This window comes from Phyllobates terribilis, unplaced genomic scaffold (genome assembly GCF_046119375.1).
Source record: "Phyllobates terribilis strain yellow unplaced genomic scaffold, ASM4611937v1 Scaffold_4__5_contigs__length_816908805, whole genome shotgun sequence".
Lineage (NCBI taxonomy): Eukaryota > Metazoa > Chordata > Amphibia > Anura > Dendrobatidae > Phyllobates > Phyllobates terribilis.
Genome location: NW_027362764.1, coordinates 646,691,490 through 646,709,078, shown reverse-complemented (window position 1 = coordinate 646,709,078; position 17,589 = coordinate 646,691,490). Strand labels below are relative to the sequence as shown.

General features: G+C 42.5%; 1 protein-coding gene across 2 annotated transcripts in view; it reads right to left on the bottom strand.

The window, feature by feature from the left end:
- Positions 1-1,301: 1,301 nt before the first annotated feature.
- The window catches only part of ARFGEF1 (ARF guanine nucleotide exchange factor 1), a 189,811-nt gene continuing 173,523 nt past the window's right edge, over positions 1,302-17,589 (bottom strand). The window contains exons 31-39 of one of the 2 annotated variants that reach the window (XM_073679428.1): positions 14,036-14,171; positions 12,223-12,361; positions 11,368-11,425; positions 10,138-10,270; positions 9,695-9,834; positions 7,831-7,999; positions 6,098-6,236; positions 2,773-2,890; positions 1,302-2,671 (exon numbers count right to left, since the gene is read on the bottom strand). In XM_073679428.1, the coding sequence (XP_073535529.1) occupies positions 2,438-2,671; positions 2,773-2,890; positions 6,098-6,236; positions 7,831-7,999; positions 9,695-9,834; positions 10,138-10,270; positions 11,368-11,425; positions 12,223-12,361; positions 14,036-14,171 (1,266 nt within the window). In that variant the 3' untranslated portion in view covers positions 1,302-2,437. Of the gene's footprint in view, positions 2,672-2,772; positions 2,891-6,097; positions 6,237-7,830; positions 8,000-9,493; positions 9,551-9,694; positions 9,835-10,137; positions 10,271-11,367; positions 11,426-12,222; positions 12,362-14,035; positions 14,172-17,589 lie in introns of those variants that run through there. The other variant, XM_073679429.1, reaches the window with a different exon arrangement.

Here is a 17,589-nt window from a genome sequence, read left to right as displayed (position 1 = left end):
GAATGATCACTAATGCTCTGTGATACACCACCGCTTGCCACCAATTGTCAAGGATAAAAGCCGGGAAGGGTTTGGAACAAATCCCACCACTTTGTTCAAGATAACAGCAGGGGGAGTCACGCAGATCCCACCACTGTCACAAGTTTGTAAGGGGACGCAACTCCGCTGCCTCCGATTTTCTGGCCAATTACGAAATTGACTGACGAGCAATGGACAAGGCCGCTTCCACCAATGGAGGCCAATTGGACACGAGTTACAGGTAGCGTATGGCTTCAGGGGTACGGTTTACAGAGCAAGAGGAACAGAGGCATTACATTTTATATATGTAATCTGAAAAGGTAGGTAGTGTTTATAAAAATAAACAAAGATGATACAAAATGGAAACAATACAGTATATACAATTACATAAAGTAAAAGGGATAACAAAAGAAAGTTACTATACCTGATCTCACGGAAATGGCTCCGAGCTTAGTGGCGGGTGGTACTCCTTAGGAAAACGGATAGAACTCACAGCATGCTGTACCTTCCATGACCGACAAGTGACAGAAACACAAACTTTGGCTTTTATTAGGTCAAGGTTATGCCCACATACCTCCCCTTTGTTAGAATTTTATGAGATCCCCAACTTACAGGATATATTCGCTCCTGGAGGTCCCAGGTGGTAGGTAAAATCAGATGAAACATGGCATCGATAGCAGCATCCATCAAACCAATATTAAGTTGGAGAGGTTCTGCTGTCCTTAAGGTGATGTGAGTGAATGCATTATGTTCATCCTTTCGCTCTGACACTGAAAATATATCTCCCCAATATTCGTCACTGACTGATCAAAGCCGGACTCCGAGACCTTTTGAAGCCAGAGTAAGCGTGTGCCTGGGAAGTGTATTCCCCAGCCTCTGTGTCAATGGATCTCAGTCTTGGTGTCATTTTCCCAGAACAAATCTCATGTGGTCATTACCTGGTCACTGCAGGAAGCCTGACCTCAATGGTGGTCGAAGTGTCAGCTCACTTCCACTTCTCCAGTTATAATTTGTTTTCTCTTCACCAGCTATAATTAATCCCATATGCTTAATGTGGAGTCCTACTTTAATGGAGGTTGAAGTGTTTGTTCTCTCTTCCCCAGCTACCCTTTCCAGAAAGGTCTTATGGATTTTCATTGATCTCTATGACAATAGGGAAAACAATGGATATCTCTGAAGCATGGGAACACAGGACATTAATTCTTTGGGGTATGGTAGAGTGAGCTAGCTGATATTTACTGCCCCAGATGATACATAGGACATGTGCCATGAGTCCAGCTTGGTTTGCAATGATGAAAGAATTCAAAAACTTTATTGACCTATAACCTGATTAGATTATGCCAGATGAGAACCAATATAGTACAGAAAGTTGTACAGAATTTTACATAGAAAACTTTACAGGTCTGTACCATATACATCTTGTCCAATAACTCTACATCCACTGCAATAAGGAATGCTCGACACTTTAATCCATTTTTGTATTGTTACCATTGAATCACAATTCACAGTAGTGATATAGTTCCCGAAAAAAAAAAACCTTAATTTTCCCACAGGCTAAACCAAGCCGAATTTGCTTTTTTTCTTTTTATATATTTAACATTAATTTCTGTACAGAGTGAAATCTACATCAAACAGAGGAACGTAATTATAACAGCAGACACTACCTAGACTTGCTACGATGATTCAAGTTCCAGGTCACTGAAGGAATTGCTCTAGATTTTATTCAAAGCCCTACTCTTATTTTACAGATAAGTCAAATGCGACATTGTCAGCTTCTGCTTTGAAAAGTCAGCAGCAGTAACGCCAGGGCTAAAAGAGAGTATTACAGAAAAACTAAAAAAATATTAAATTTTTTTCTTAAATCTCAAAAAAACCTAGTGCATTCCATAAATGATAAAATAATGGGATCTGCAGCAAATCAGTGAGAAAATGAGGAAAATCAAATATTGCAGGAAGATCGGCATATAGTGTTTCATGGTTTATATTACAGACCTGCACATCTCTACATTTTACCCCATAGATGTAAAAAGTTCATCGATAAACAGAGTGCAACATAAAATAGCACATCAGGATCCTTTAACCTTCACAGCCCATAAAAGGGTTAATCCTTCCACATGACAAGTAAGGACAGGGAGGAAAACTGAATTTTGCCATTTAATCACTTACGCAGCTGATAAACAACTTGTAAAGGCCTTGAAATCATCATGGTAATGATATATGTTGTATACAAGTTTTACATCCCTGGATCTGCTGTATTGTACAGCAATACGGGGAATGGAAAGAGACAAACCAGCTTTGTGCTGGAGAAAAGAAAATCTGTACAGAGACGGCGTTCACCACAAGACAGTCTGGAGTGTAATGAAGTGACAGCGTCATCTAAAGCAGCTGTACCATTAAAACCGCAATAGAGAACCAGAATTCAAAGGTTCTCTTGAGAAGCAGGCCTCTGAATGTCCTCCTCTGCGGACTTAAAATCAGTAGCTTCCGCACTTTGTCCTGATCTGTCCTGGTCCAGCTCTGGGGGTAGAGAGATTTTAAAAACAAGCCCAATTCGATGGAAAAACCTTCTGAGAATAGCACGCAGTTCTGGGATCAAGTCAAACTGGATGGTTTCACACAGCAGAGGGTAGTAGAAGGAGGCATGAGCTTTAAACTGCAAAAAGGAAAAGAATATTAATCTGATGAATCTGACATGTTCGGGGGAGGTACATGGTGGATATTATAGGGGGAGGAGGGAGAAGGGCTAAAACTTACCCGTTCATCACTGATCTTCAGGACCTTGGTTAGGAACAGTAGCAAAAGATTAGTCCAGGCTTCTCGGTGACTTTCAGATGCAAGGGTTAAAAAATAACTCAATGCTTCACTGCAAACACTGTAACGAGAAATGTACATTTTAGTGCATCTCGGGCGCATGTGCAATGGCAGTGCATCCCAGGAGCATGTGCAATGGCGGTACATCCCAGGCGCATGTGCAATGGTGGTGCATCCCAGGCCCATGTGCAATGGTAGTGCATCCCAGGCCCATGTGCAATGGTAGTGCATCCCAGGCCCATGTGCAATGGTAGTGCATCTCAGGTATATGTGCAATGGTAGTGCATCTCAGGTATATGTGCAATGGTAGTGCATCCCAGGCCCATGTGCAATGGTAGTGCATCCCAGGCCCATGCGCAATGGTAGTGCATCCCAGGCCCATGTGCAATGGTAGTGCATCCCAGGCCCATGTGCAATGGCAGTGCATCCCAGGCCCATGTGCAATGGTAGGGCATCTCAGGTATATGTGCAATGGTAGTGCATCTCAGGTATATGTGCAATGGTAGTGCATCTCAGGTATATGTGCAATGGTAGTGCATCTCAGGTATATGTGCAATGGTAGTGCATCCCAGGCCCATGTGCAATGGTAGGGCATCTCAGGTATATGTGCAATGGTAGTGCATCTCAGGTATATGTGCAATGGTAGGGCATCTCAGGTATATGTGCAATGGTAGTGCATCCCAGGCCCATGTGCAATGGTAGTGCATCTCAGGTATACGTGCAATGGTAGTGCATCTCAGGTATATGTGCAATAGTAGTGCATCTCAGGTATATGTGCAATAGTAGTGCATCTCAGGTATATGTGCAATAGTAGTGCATCTCAGGTATATGTGCAATGGTAGTGCATCTCAGGTATATGTGCAATGGTAGTGCATCTCAGGTATATGTGCAATGGTAGTGCATCTCAGGTATATGTGCAATGGTAGTGCATCTCAGGTATATGTGCAATGGTAGTGCATCTCAGGTATATGTGCAATGGTAGTGCATCTCAGGTATATGTGCAATGGTAGTGCATCTCAGGTATATGTGCAATGGTAGTGCATCTCAGGTATATGTGCAATGGTAGTGCATCTCAGGTATATGTGCAATGGTAGTGCATCTCAGGTATATGTGCAATGGTAGTGCATCTCAGGTATATGTGCAATGGTAGTGCATCTCAGGTATATGTGCAATGGTAGTGCATCTCAGGTATATGTGCAATGGTAGTGCATCTCAGGTATATGTGCAATGGTAGTGCATCTCAGGTATATGTGCAATGGTAGTGCATCTCAGGTATATGTGCAATGGTAGTGCATCTCAGGTATATGTGCAATGGTAGTGCACCTCAGGTATATATGCAACGTAGTGAATCTTAGATATATGTACATTGTAGCGTATCTCAGACATACACAGGCAGTAACATATGCTGTAGCTAGCTAAATATGATGCCGTTCGTCTTTCGTAGTCTAAGATGACCATGACTTCAGGGTTTAGAGGAGGATCAGTGGCTGTTAGTCCAGAGGTGAATGATGAGGCCAATCCTGGCCCTGAAGGCTCGCCCACATACATGACATAACTAGGCATGGTCAGGACAGTAGATACCGCTTGTGTCATGCGCACAGCTCGCTTTCTTTTTGCATCAAAGATTCTCCTATCCGCAGCTGCACCTGCTCCTGAGGTGATCCTGCCTCACCAAGCTGGATGGTCCAGGGCAAGCTTCTCCCATTCATTGATGTTTGACTTCCAGGTCTTTGAGAGTCACTTTAAGGCAGTCTTTGTAACGTTCCTTCTGCCCCCAACTGCTAGCTTTCCCTGACACAGTTCTCTGTACAACAGTTGCTTAGGCAATCAGCTGTCTGGCATTTTGACCACATGTCCAACCCACTTGGCTTGGACATTCAGCAGGAGTCTGTAAACGCTGCAGAGCCCGTTTTGTTCCAGTATCGCCATGTCAGGGACATTGTCTTGCCACCTGATGTGGAGAAGACTGCAGAGACAGCTAGGTAAAAGCGATTGAGCTGCTTGTCATGCAGGCAGTAGACAGTCCAGGCCTAGCTGACAGAGAAGTGTGGTAAAGACCACTGCAGAGTAGACCTTCAGCTTCGTGGTAAGGCTTGGACCCCTTCGTTCCCAGAAGTTCTTACGCAGTCTCTCAAAGGCGGTGCTGGCTTTGGCAATTCTGTTGTTGATCTCAACATCTATGGTCACTACGCGGGAGTGTGTGCTGCCAAGGTGGGTGAAGTTGTCACCTGCTTTGAGGTTATGCTCCTTCACAATAATGCGTGGCTGCTGGTATGGTTTTCTTGGAGCATTTAACCAGCTAAATATTATATGATAAATATACAATATGGACCACAGTATTGAGACATCTACATATTACATCTACAGGAGCTTTTATGACATGGTGTTTGTAAGGTCAGACATTGATACTAGAAGAGAGTCCCGGGGTCACAATCTCTTCTCCAGTTTATCCCAAAAGGTGTTCAATGGTGTTCAGTGTAGCCAGTCAAGTCCTTTCACACAAAACTACCCCAACCATGCCTTAATGGACCTTGCTTTGTGCACTGGGGCACAGTAATGCTGGAACAGAAAATGGACTTCCCCAAAATGTTCTCACAAAGATGGAATCTACAATTTTCCAAAATGTCTTGTATGCTGAAGTAATAAGATTTGTTTTCCCTGGAACAAAGGGGCTTCGGTCAATCCCTGAAAAACAACCTCACATACTGTAATTATCCCTCCTCCATCAAATGTTACAGCTGGCACAGTTAAGTCAGGCAGGTAATGTTCTCATGGTATTCATCAAACCCAGACTGGTCCATCAGATGCCAGATGTATTGGTGATCACACTTCTCTAACACAAAACATTTTCCATTCCAGAATCCAGAGGTGGCGGCCTTACACCACTCCATCCGACGCTTGGCATTAAGCATGGTGATGTAAGGCTTACCACGCAGCTGAGTCAGCAAAGCGATGGAAACTTTTATGCACTATGCGCCTCAGAACTCGCCGACCCCGCTCTGTAACTTTACGTGATCTCCACTTCATGGCCGAGTTGCTGATGTTCCATCCACTTTTCAGTAATACCACTTACAGCTGATCATACATCAGTAACATTGTATTATATTACCACACAGTTATCAGTGAGCTCTTTAGAACAAGCCATCATGCCACAAGTTAGTAAAAGGCAGATAGCATGGCGAGGAGCTGCATACTGAACACTGGGGGAAATGAGGGAAGAACCCGAATTCAGTGTGACCATACAACGTACCTAGTGATATACACTTACTTAAGTAATCGTTGCTGAACCTCGTCCCAAGCACTCTTGCGGCTCTCATCCATGTACATGCGGAATAAAATCCGCAAACCGCAAGCGAGGCTGCTAGTCTCTTGTTTTAAGAGGTTTGGCTTTGATTTGCCCTTGAAACCTTATAGGAATATAGAAAATGCATTTAGTTTCATTAGTTGGATACATTTATAACAGACAACATAGACTTTCAATTTCGCCGGCAGAACTATATGATTGCTGATGATGCTTTATCCTGACTGTCGATACGTTGGGTGACATTTTTCTGAACAAAACTTTACATAAGGATTAGATCATGAACATGTACAGCACTTATATAGCAGGGACATTGGGGAACTGGTAATATGTTGTCTTTGTAAGACTACAATACCCATCAAGTGCTCCTTCAGGTTTAGTTTTGTGCATAGCATGCTCATCATCCTAGATTAATGGGACTTGGTTTGAACAGTCATTCTGTGCTGACAAAGTTCAGGTGCTCAGTGCATCATGGCGGGGCAAAACATTCATATACACCTTCCCACTTGTTTGTTTTCCATTTATCGCCACCGTTCTCTGGCTCTATGAAGCCAGAGCCGTCAATCAAAGAAGAGGAGGGAGTTTGTGGAGACAGAGGGAAAACAAGCAGGTGGGAAGGTGCACTTAAATGTTTCGCCCCGCCATGATGCACCCAGCGCCTGTGCTTGGCTTGAACAGTCATTCTGTGCTGATAGTCCCTTTAAATACATATTATTATCCATCATTCTCAGGACCAAATAGAGACTTGATTCTCCTATTTGTGAGTTCAGGATTGCAGATGCAATACCTATTGCACCCATGTAAAGTCCCTTCACTTTCTCTACTACATGTTACAATGCATTTATACCATTGCTATGACTGAAGAGTAGAGCTGGTATGAATCGATTGGCAGGTTCCATTCCAGCTGCCATGTCAGTAATCTTTGACAGATAGACAGGGGCCCGAAGAGCTACCTCCTGCATCCAAGAGTCTTCTTTTTATTAACCAGTATGACGGGATGTCACATATGCGTCAATCTATAACAATGATGTCATGCCAGGCCGTCTAATCAAAAAGAGAGCCGCGGATTCTGGGAGGTAGGTGGAGGTTATCAGGGCTACCATCCGACGGACACAGATTACGGACCTGGCTGCTGAATGGGGGTCCTGCAAATCCACTTGCACCAGCTCTACCAAAGAGTTAGTCCGGTCTCAGCAGACTATCACTGGGACCTCACAGAAAAGCAGAAGGAGTTAAATGGCGCTCCGTTCAAGTCTATAACAAAGAAGACGACAGTGGAGCACAATGATTGTCTTTCTTCAGATCCATAGACTGTGAATGTAGTGGCAGGGCTCACGTGTGACCTCTTGCTCCATTCAACTCCTGCAGGTTGTGGACAAGGGTGAATAGAAAAGCGTAAGTGCAAATTCTGGCTATCAGTAGGGCTTCCAGCAGTGGGAGCTCACACGGAATATCCTTTTAAAAAGGGCCGTACAGACTCTTTGAAAGAAGCCATCATACATTTTCTGAATAAACAGATGGGATGCTATGTACTCTACCTTATCGACTATTTAGTAGGTGCCAATGGAGCAGTAACATATCACTGCAGGTTCTTTCCAAGCAATTTTAAAATGCCCATTATTAATATTTCTGCAAATTAACTCATGATTTGTGCACTCGGTAATCAATCTATGCAGAACAGAGACATCAGTGATACTAACCTGCCTTCCACAGTGCAGTTCTTTGCTCATTATTGGAGTTAAAAGCTTTTGCAAATCTGTGAGATTCAAGGAGACAATCCAGGAGCTTGAAGAGTTGCTGAGATGTGAGGAAGCGGTACATGCCTTGATCCTGAGTGTCAATGTGGACATCAAAATGAACAGCGTCTCTCTGCGGATAACACAAGGGGACGGTCTTATATCTGCAGATGTCACTCAGTCCTTACGAGGGAGGATTTTTTCTTTTTAAAGGCTGATTGGATACAAAATAGCCCCATAACATACATCTGTAGGTTTAGATGTAACGAGTGTTAGGGGCCATATTGTCACAGCTTTTCCGATCAAACCAAAGAGTATTCATACTGATTGTATACAACTGATAGAAATTACTTGCTTCATCTGGGCTTAGTCTATGTATCTATGGCAAGTATGATGTAGTAATTGATATTTATCTGTCTTTATTACTATGAAGAAAAAGAGGGAGTAATGTTTAATACTTTTGCATGGACACCTTTTGTTGGCCTTTTTGCAATGACCTTACCAGAATAGAAGTAATATTCCTCAAACACACTCCCGTCTAGTTCACAGCTGATCGGCCATGCTGCATTCACACCGGTGGCAGCACCACTAGCAAGGTGCAGCCACAACAGAGCTGGAAACAGCACCGGGGTGCAGACGGGCTGGTACATAACAGCAGCTAAAAGCACTTACATTATTAATAAGCAGCTGTGCAGCACAACAGCGGATCACTGCGAGGCCATTAACGTGCAGTAGTCATGTCACCAGAGTATAGTATCCTGAAGGAGTAGGGTCTCAGCTTTCCCTCCTCTCCACAGTACAGACACCACATTCCCTCCGTTCCTCCACTGATGTTTTTATCTCACACTACATTCTCCCCATTTTCGGTTCAGTGGGCCTGGGGGGGAAGTCACCAGCCTCCATCCCGGATTACAGTCTGCAGGAGGATGCCAGAAGCCAGACCCCCATCTGGAAAAGCCTCAGGAAAGCTCAGGACTTGCAGACCAGGGTGGGCTGCAGCTAGGAGAGCAGGGCTGAAGAAGGCTCAGACCAGATCTGATACGTGTGACAAGCTGACATACTAGACAGGTCCCTAGATCATAAGGGGGTAGGAGAAACTGTTGGGCAGCCAACTCCTGCTTGAAGTGTTAGAAGGAAGCCATCGACAGCCTGAGTATTTGTCCGGACACCCAATCCTGAGATAACCTAAGCTTAACGCCTGTAATAATTATCAGGCTGAACAGAACGCTCTGCCTGATCAATAAGAAAGCGGACTGGAAGGATCTGGTGCTGCCGAGCCCATCTTACTGCAAAACATTTTTTCTTGCAAAAAAAGTGAATTTTCTAGTATAGGGATATGTGGTAACAAATGAACATAAGTTCCTCAAGTCACGCTAGCAGGTTTTAGACCTCAGAGCATTTATCGACATGCTATGCCATCTAACATTGTGCGCAGTCCTAGTGACATCCAGGACGAATTCAGTGCATTGATAAATAAATGGTCACGAGCTCACGGTATAAAAGCAATGAACACTAGAGGTTAAACTTTCATTAAAGGGCATGTGGACGAATTCTACTGACACAAAAAGAGAGATACAAGACTTTATACACATGGACAAACCGTCACCCAATTCCAGATATGACACTTGCAACCCCGTGACTATTACGGTACCTGTGGTCTGCAAGTTCTGTTTAGTTGTAGTATCTGTAACATAGTAGTATAGTTTAGTTGTAGTATCTGTAACATAGGATTACAATTTACCCATCCGTACAAGGCCTTCGATACACAGCACTGGGGTCGGGGGTCTTCACCGTTGTTTTATGTTCCCTATAATAAGACAACACATACCTGAGCTGCAGCCAGATTCTCGGCATCTTCTTTCTTACTGGTTGCGGGGAAAAACACGATATTGTCGATGGTCTGAATGAGTTCTAGTTGCACCACACATTTAATTAACAATGCCGAAAAAAGCTTCTGTTCTGGAAGTTCTAAAAAGAAACGAGTATATAAAAAAACAGAAAACGGCAAGGAAATTATTCATCTCGTAGACGTCGTCAAAATCCTTTTCAAGATCAAAGACACTTGTTATCTGCCACCCTCACAAGGTAATTATTGACAATCTGTTGTGACTCAGGGACATAAAAATAAAAAATAACCAGAGGTTGAAACCAATGACACGAGCCGTCTGCGCGGCGCAGACATAAAAGTAGCGACTTTATTAATCTCCATTATTTGTTACTTCACATACTGCTCGTCTCTGTTCCTCACATCTTGCCCTTTGTATGACTTACTTGCTCCAGATCTGATCAGGTAGAAGTCATCATTAGCTACACTTGTAATGCCAGGCTGGGTGCTGCGTCTGCCGTCAGCTGTCCGGGGCTGGATGGAGTCATGGATATCGACAGACTTCTGAGATATTGAATCCTGACAGACACAAATTGCACTCTTTTAAAGATTTTAATTTTTATGTAAAAAAAAAAAAAGCCAACAAAATATTCAAAATATTTTACAAACGCAATAGGTAAAACATCGATGAACTGTCCTTCCTCATAAGGCTTTAACAAAAAGCCAACTATGAATTACAATAGACCAATCTGCAAATATCTAAGTAAAATAAAAAAAAAAATTATAAAGATAAGGAAAAAATCATTTCAGAAACCCAAAAAACATTAATGAAAAAAAAAATCCTCTGATGAACTCCTAGGATTAAAGTGAAACACTGCTTTTAAAAAGGGGTGTACCGTAAAATTCAAAGCCCCATCGTCCTGATGCAGGGCTCATAATCCACTATGTATTTTTAGAGTTAAAACTCAATGACCGAGCCTGAAAAGGCCTTAAGAAACAGACAATTTATTTTATATTTGTTCACGGATGTGGCTGCATGAGGCTTTGCTTTAAAGGGAACCAAATGTATTTTTTAACGCTGTCTTGGTGTATATATAAATTACTATGCAATTTTTTTTTTTTTAATGCAAATATCTAAAAAAAAAAGCTATTTTTGGTTTAGATTTTTTACTGGTCACATTCCACACGAAATAGCTCGTTGAATAAAATCAAAATAGATCTCTGGAGAACATATACACACATACAAATATGTATGTCAGAGATTTGCTCTGTCTGTGCTGTGTGTTTCGGGGGGGGGAGGATCCATGGAAAAACAACCACCCTGCTGTGCCACACGTCACAGGGGTGATCTGGGTCTGGTATGATCCACCAGACCCCCAGCAGTCATAATGGCAAAATCTTACAGAAGCACTGGCGGTGCGGATACACTGCTCACTGCACAGTGCTCATTGAGTGATACGTAGCCGGAGAAGACAGAAGTTAAAATACACCGCTTCTGCCTTCTCAGTTTAGACTTAATATGGATTTTAAGTGGATATGGGGGATTTTGAACCGAAAACTGTGGTTTTAATTGCATAGTGCATAAAACATAAAATTGTAGGTTTTATATCGCTGATCGATAAGATGAGAAATATAACTAGATGCATTGCAGCTTTTGAAGTCAATATAAAACTTACCAGCTGCTTTTCAGTGCTTAGATCAATCTCTCCAGCGGCTGGTTTCCACGTTAACAACCTGTGCAAGTAGAGAAAGGAGGGTAAGACCAAAGCAACACTCCATAAAATTAGGCTCTGTTCAGTTTTTTTTTTTTTTTTTATTTTACTTGTTTTGGCATATAGGAAAAGGTAGCTTAATACATTTTCCTATGCAAAGGCATACAGTATTTAAAAAAAAAAAAAAAAAAAAAAAAAAAAAAAAAAGTAGTACAATTTAATTTTTTTTTTTTACAATAAAATCCCAGTATGTGCAGCTATATGCCAATACAGAGGCATAGGTCACAGACTTCCATCAGAGTGATATATTGGGACATCCACCTAATGGAAGGCGAAAATGAAAGTGGAAACACAGCCTTAAAGGGTCCATTTACACAGACCGAACAGCAGCACGATAGGACCACCGATCTGCGGATGCTTAATAGCCTGCTTACACAGGCAGACTAAAGTGAACAATGTGCACTGAGCAATCGGTAATAGATTCTGCAGTGCACATAGGCTGCCATAATTCTCAGCAGTACTTCACAAAAAAATCATTTTACTTGAAAATGGAACGTTTTTTGCTCATTCATCGGATGATCGGCAGCAGCCTGTTTACACTGAAAGATAACTGTGAAATGAGTGTTTTTAAGAACACATTCACAATTTTCTTGCAGTGTAAATGCGTCTTAGTACATTGTACTGTTTGTACATTTATTTAGACAGAAAATTTTACTCATTTTCTGTGTATTTCTATAGTTGCGTTTGAGATAGAAGTGAATCAATGGTTGGAAAGTTCTCCTTGTTCTACTCCTTGGAGACACAGATCAGCGCACTTACGCATGTGGAATGGTCGTCTTGAAGATATCTAGCATGCAGTTGCCGGTTTTGTCCCAGATTTCCAGGGTGAATTTTTCTCCATTTAGAATAACCACATTTTCTAGACAATTAGTCCCAGAGCGAGCGAGTTGTTCATTGTCTGCCATAGAAAATAATACAATTGCATCGCTGAGAAACAGAGACTGGATTTAACCATTACATTTGCTGACTGAAGAATACTGTGAGGAATACAAGCAAGTGCCCCATACACATTAGATTTAAGTAAGTTGAACCTGTCAATGTTGACACCAATAGCCAACTATCTAATATGTATGGGGGTCTCCCAACTGTCCCCTACAGATGATATCGGGGGAGAGAAGGATCTGCAGGTGGAATTTCAGTACCCGATTCTCCTATTTTCATGGAATTTAAGCCTCTACCAGACGTGTCCAGCAACAGATCTCTTGCGTCTCCCCACTAAAAAAAAACCATGAGCGCTTGGCTGAGCAGTGCACTTATGTGTATGGAGGAGTCAGGAGATATGGTGGTCCGATGAACATTTGGCCGACATTTATTGGATGTGTACGGCAACTTAGAAATTACATCTGGATGCGCACGAACGTGAAATTAATACACCTAATCACTTTATGTTGCATAGAAAATAGCAACTACCAGTTTTTCTTGCCATGAATTATAGCAAAAAGTTTCTTAAGTAAAGGCGTATTTCAATTCAACTAGATTATCACCTATCCAACGGTAATAATAATCATTAAATTGCAGAGGGTCCAACTGCTGGGCCCCCCATCAAACGCCAGAATGGGAGTTCTATGTCCTGTTTCTTCCTTGCACAAGGCAGCAGCCAGGTGAAGCCGAATGAAACGCTGGTTGGCACATGACTTGTCGCTCCATATTCCAAGCCTATGATACTGACATGAACAGCCAGGTCCTTGGAGAACGGGGGATTTGGGACCCTTGTTCTCGTGACCAATGGGTGCCCAAGTAGTCAGACCCATAACGATCTAATAGTTATAACCTGTTAAGTGGACTGGTGATAATTTATTTGAACTGGAGAAGTAGCCCTTTAACAAGCCCCAAAGAACAAGTCTAAATGTCATGTGTCCATATAATATTGATTTCCCTGATCTATTAGTGAAGTACATGTTCTGCATGAGGACAACGTGGGAATAACCCTTTAAACCTTGATACAACCATTTTCATAGATGGGATATTGTCAGAGTGCAAAAAACAAGCACTTTTGCAATTTATTGCTTATTACAATTTGCAGCGGTTCTTGACATTACCACTTTTCTTTGGTTTACAACTTGTTGCCTAGGAGACCGACCACCGCTACTGCTTAGTTTGCAAGCACTGTGCTGAAACTCGCCGTGGTTAGGAGGTAACAGCGCGTTCCAGCGATCCTGGCCAGCCTCAAAGCAGTGCTATAAGCTCCACAGAAAAGAGCTTGTTCTGCTGTCTAGAAGTGGTAGTCGGTCGTCAAGGCAACGAGCTGATAAAAATAATAATAAAAAAAGTGTTAATATCTCAAGAACGGCTGAAAATTTTAGTATTCAGTAAATTGAATTTACAAGGACTATCTGACAATCCCCATTTATGAAGATGAGATGAACCCTACAATACTTATTAGGGAGGATGAGGAGATTGGGGTCCGTTACCAGACTGAAGATTTCTATCAACTACCATCGAGGTCCAATGTCTGCACATATACAGGCATATTTATACATATTACATGGATGGCCACATTAATCATCATAACAGTACGGCACCACTTTTCATACAAGCGCTGATGGCTCCATCTGTAGGAGACAGATCTTACCTTGCTGTACACACCAGTAGAGCTGAGAAAAGATGTCATCCAGGAGGACGTCACTGAGCACCTCAAAGTACTGGGTGAAGACATCACATATTGCATAGAGGGCGTGATTGCACGTTGTGGTCATCCATTCAGCTTTCTGCCAATGGGAAAAGCAAAAACATCTCAGATGCAGAAAAAGATTTTGTTATCCCAAACCAGCTTGGATTGGATGACGGACACTCCAGAGACTGCGGTGCTCTTATCCCTCCTTTAGGACCTGAGCTTTTTTTGTAAGAAAGACAAAACGAGAATAAGATATTTAACCCCTTACTGCTGCAGCCAATTTTCATTCTTTGCCTTTTTATTTTTTCCTTCCATCGTCCAGGTGTCATAATTTTTTTTATTTTTCCCACCACACAGCCATATGGCAGCTTGTTTCTTTGGGGAAAGACTTGTAATTTTGAATGATACCATACATTTTACCATACAATGTAATAGAAAACAGGGGGAAAAAGATCCAAGTGTGGTGAAATGGAACAAAAAAAAAAATACAGCAATCCTGCTATACAACATGTGGATATTTTTTTTGTTTTAAGGTGGGTGAAAAAAGAAAAAAAAAGTAAAAATGTTGATTATCCTTCAATCCTTACCGCATTTTCCGTACAGATTACTTAATTTTTATATTTTGATATATCATAGTTTTATAGCAGTGAAATCAAATATATATTTTATTATTTTAAAGTGGAAAAAAAGGGGATGATTAAAACTTTTACATTTAAAAAATCGCATCACGGGTGGGGCGATGGGAGACAGTGCACAAGTACGCAGACAATCAGTCCACTTAAATGCCACTGTCAGTGTAAATGGTTAAACAGCAGATCTGGTTTCTGCCATTTCAAGCTGATGCCGGCAGTATAACACAGCCGGTATCTGCATACAATCCTTCAGACAAATAAACCTGACATAGAAAGTACTATTAAATCCTTTGCTGGGAATGAATTAAAGATTTCTGGATTAGTGAATACTTGTATTCACAGATTAACAATTCTGTACTTTCTTTCATTAGCTCATTCTTTTGTTATTACTCCTGGAAATAAATGAATACTTAGACAACTGGGTGTAACCATTGCCCCTTTTGCACCGTCCGTTTGGACAGTGACAATCTGTGTAGGCAAATACAGCAATGACCAGGTGAATGGTAATAGCTGTTACTTTATTCATTTATCTCCAGGAAACGAAAATGAATGCTCTAAACTGTGGCTGCTCAATGTTTTTCTACCAGGACCTCACCAACCTACTCATGGTTACATCTGCCCCTCACTGTTAGTTGTAGTATATGGCAAAATTGTATACAACAAAAAATGACCTTAATTTGTCTTTCCTTTTCTGAATCTAGGTAAGAATAAAAGGTTTCTTTGGCGCCTCTCACTTCCACATTGGGAGGTAGGGGGCACTGATGACATGGTGTCAATAGGTGCCTGCCAGGTATCACACATGTCTGGTAGGTATCGTGCATAGGGATGAGCGAGTATACGCGTTACTATTCGGTACTCGGGCTACTCGTTACTCCCAGAGTTTCCTTGTGATTACTCGCTAGGAGTAACGAGTACAATGTAAGTCATTGGGAAATGCGAGTAAGCCGAGTAATTGTCTGCTGGAGCCTATAAAGTGGTCTGGGGGCTGAGGAAAAGGCTGAAATGGGTGCATGATTGTTTAAAAGCCGGCGGTAAAAAGCCACCGGCTTTTAAACAATCCATCAGCCCCATACTCGCTTCCCCGCAGCCTCCCATCCCGATCCTAAGTTAGGAAAGGGCAGGGAGCGAAGCACCAGGGAGCAGGGAGCACAGCACCATTGAGCGGGGAGCGAAGGACCCAGGCGGGGAAGCCGGCAGTGAAAAGACTTCACCGCCGGCTTTCCCGTTCGGTGCTGCGCTCCCCGCTCCCTGATGTACGCTCCCCGCTGCTTCGCTCCCCGCCAGGTCATAACTTAGGATTGGGATGGGAGGCAGCGGGGGAGCGTACATCAGGGAGCGGGGAGCGCAGCACCGAACAGGAAAGCCGACGGTGAAGTCTTTTCACTGCCGGCTTTCTTGCCGGTTATTTCAAATGAACAGCTGAGGTATCAGCTGATGCGGATTAGCTGTTCATTTGAAGTAGCCGCGGTGCCCTCAGAGGGTTCATCTGAGTTCATGCTTGACTGCATGAACTCACATCAACTTTCCCATGGCCGCATAGCTCAGCTACATCTATGGTAGAGAATCTTCATTGGACTACATCCAATGACTTCATTGGACTACATCGGACAGAAGATAATTTTTTTTTAATAAAGATGGAGTCTCTAAGTGTTTTTTTGTTTTATTTATAATAAAAAATGTATTTCTCTGTGTTGTGTTTTTTTTTATATTTCACTTAGAAATTCATGGCGGTCATGTCTAATATTGGCGTGACCCCATGAATTTCGGGCTTAGGGCCTGCTGATAATACAAAGCTGGCCCTAACCCCTTTATTACCCAGTGAGCCACCGTACCAGGGCCCTGGATGAGTTGGGTACAGCGCCAGAAGATGGCGCTTTCATGAACGCGCCATTTTCTGGGGTGGCTGCAGACTGCAATTCGCAGTGGGGGGGGTGGGGTGGGGGAGAAAGCTTGGGCCTCCCAGCGCTGTGGATTCCAGCCCCCAGATGCTTAGTTGTACCTGGCTGGACACAAAAATAGGGCGAAGCCCCACGTCAATTTTTTTTAAAATATTTCATGAAATTCATGAAATAATTAAAAAAGGGCTTCCCTGTATTTTATTTCCAGCCAGGTACAAATAGGCATCTGGGGGTTGGGGGCAGCCCGTTCCTGCCTGCTGTACCTGGCTGGACACAAAATTATGGCGAAGGCCACGTCAAATTTTTGGCGAAAAATTCATTAAAAATTAAAAAAAAAAAACACACATTTAGGAACTGCATCTTTATTAACCCCTCCACTTGAGGGGTTAATAAAGATGCAGTCCTAAATATTTTTTTTTATATTTTATTTTTTAATTAATTTTTCCCAAAAATTTTGACGTGGGCTTCGCCATATTTTTGTATGCCAGCCAGGTACAACATCCAGGAACGGGCTGCCCCCAACCCCCAGCTACCTATTTGTACCTGGCCGGACACAACAATAAATTTCATGAAATAATTTAAAAAAAAAATACGTGGGGCTTCGCCCTATTTTTGTGTCCAGCCAGGTACAACTAGGCAGCTGGGGGCTGGAATCCGCAGCGCAGGGAGGCCCAAACTTTCTGGGCCCCCCCCCGCTGCGAATTGCAGTCTGCAGCCACTCCAGAAAATGGTGCGTTCATAGAAGCGCCATCTTATGGGGCTTTGTATTATCAGCTGGCTCTAAGCCCGAAATTCATGGGGTCACGCCAATATTAGACATGACCGGCATGAATTTCTAGTGAAATATTAAAAAAAAACACAACACAGAAAAAAAAAATGTTATTAGAAAAAAACAAACACTTAGAATCTCCATCTTTATTAAAAAAATTATCTTCCGTCCGACGTAGTCCAATGGAGTCTTCTTCTTTATCTCCGCTAAATC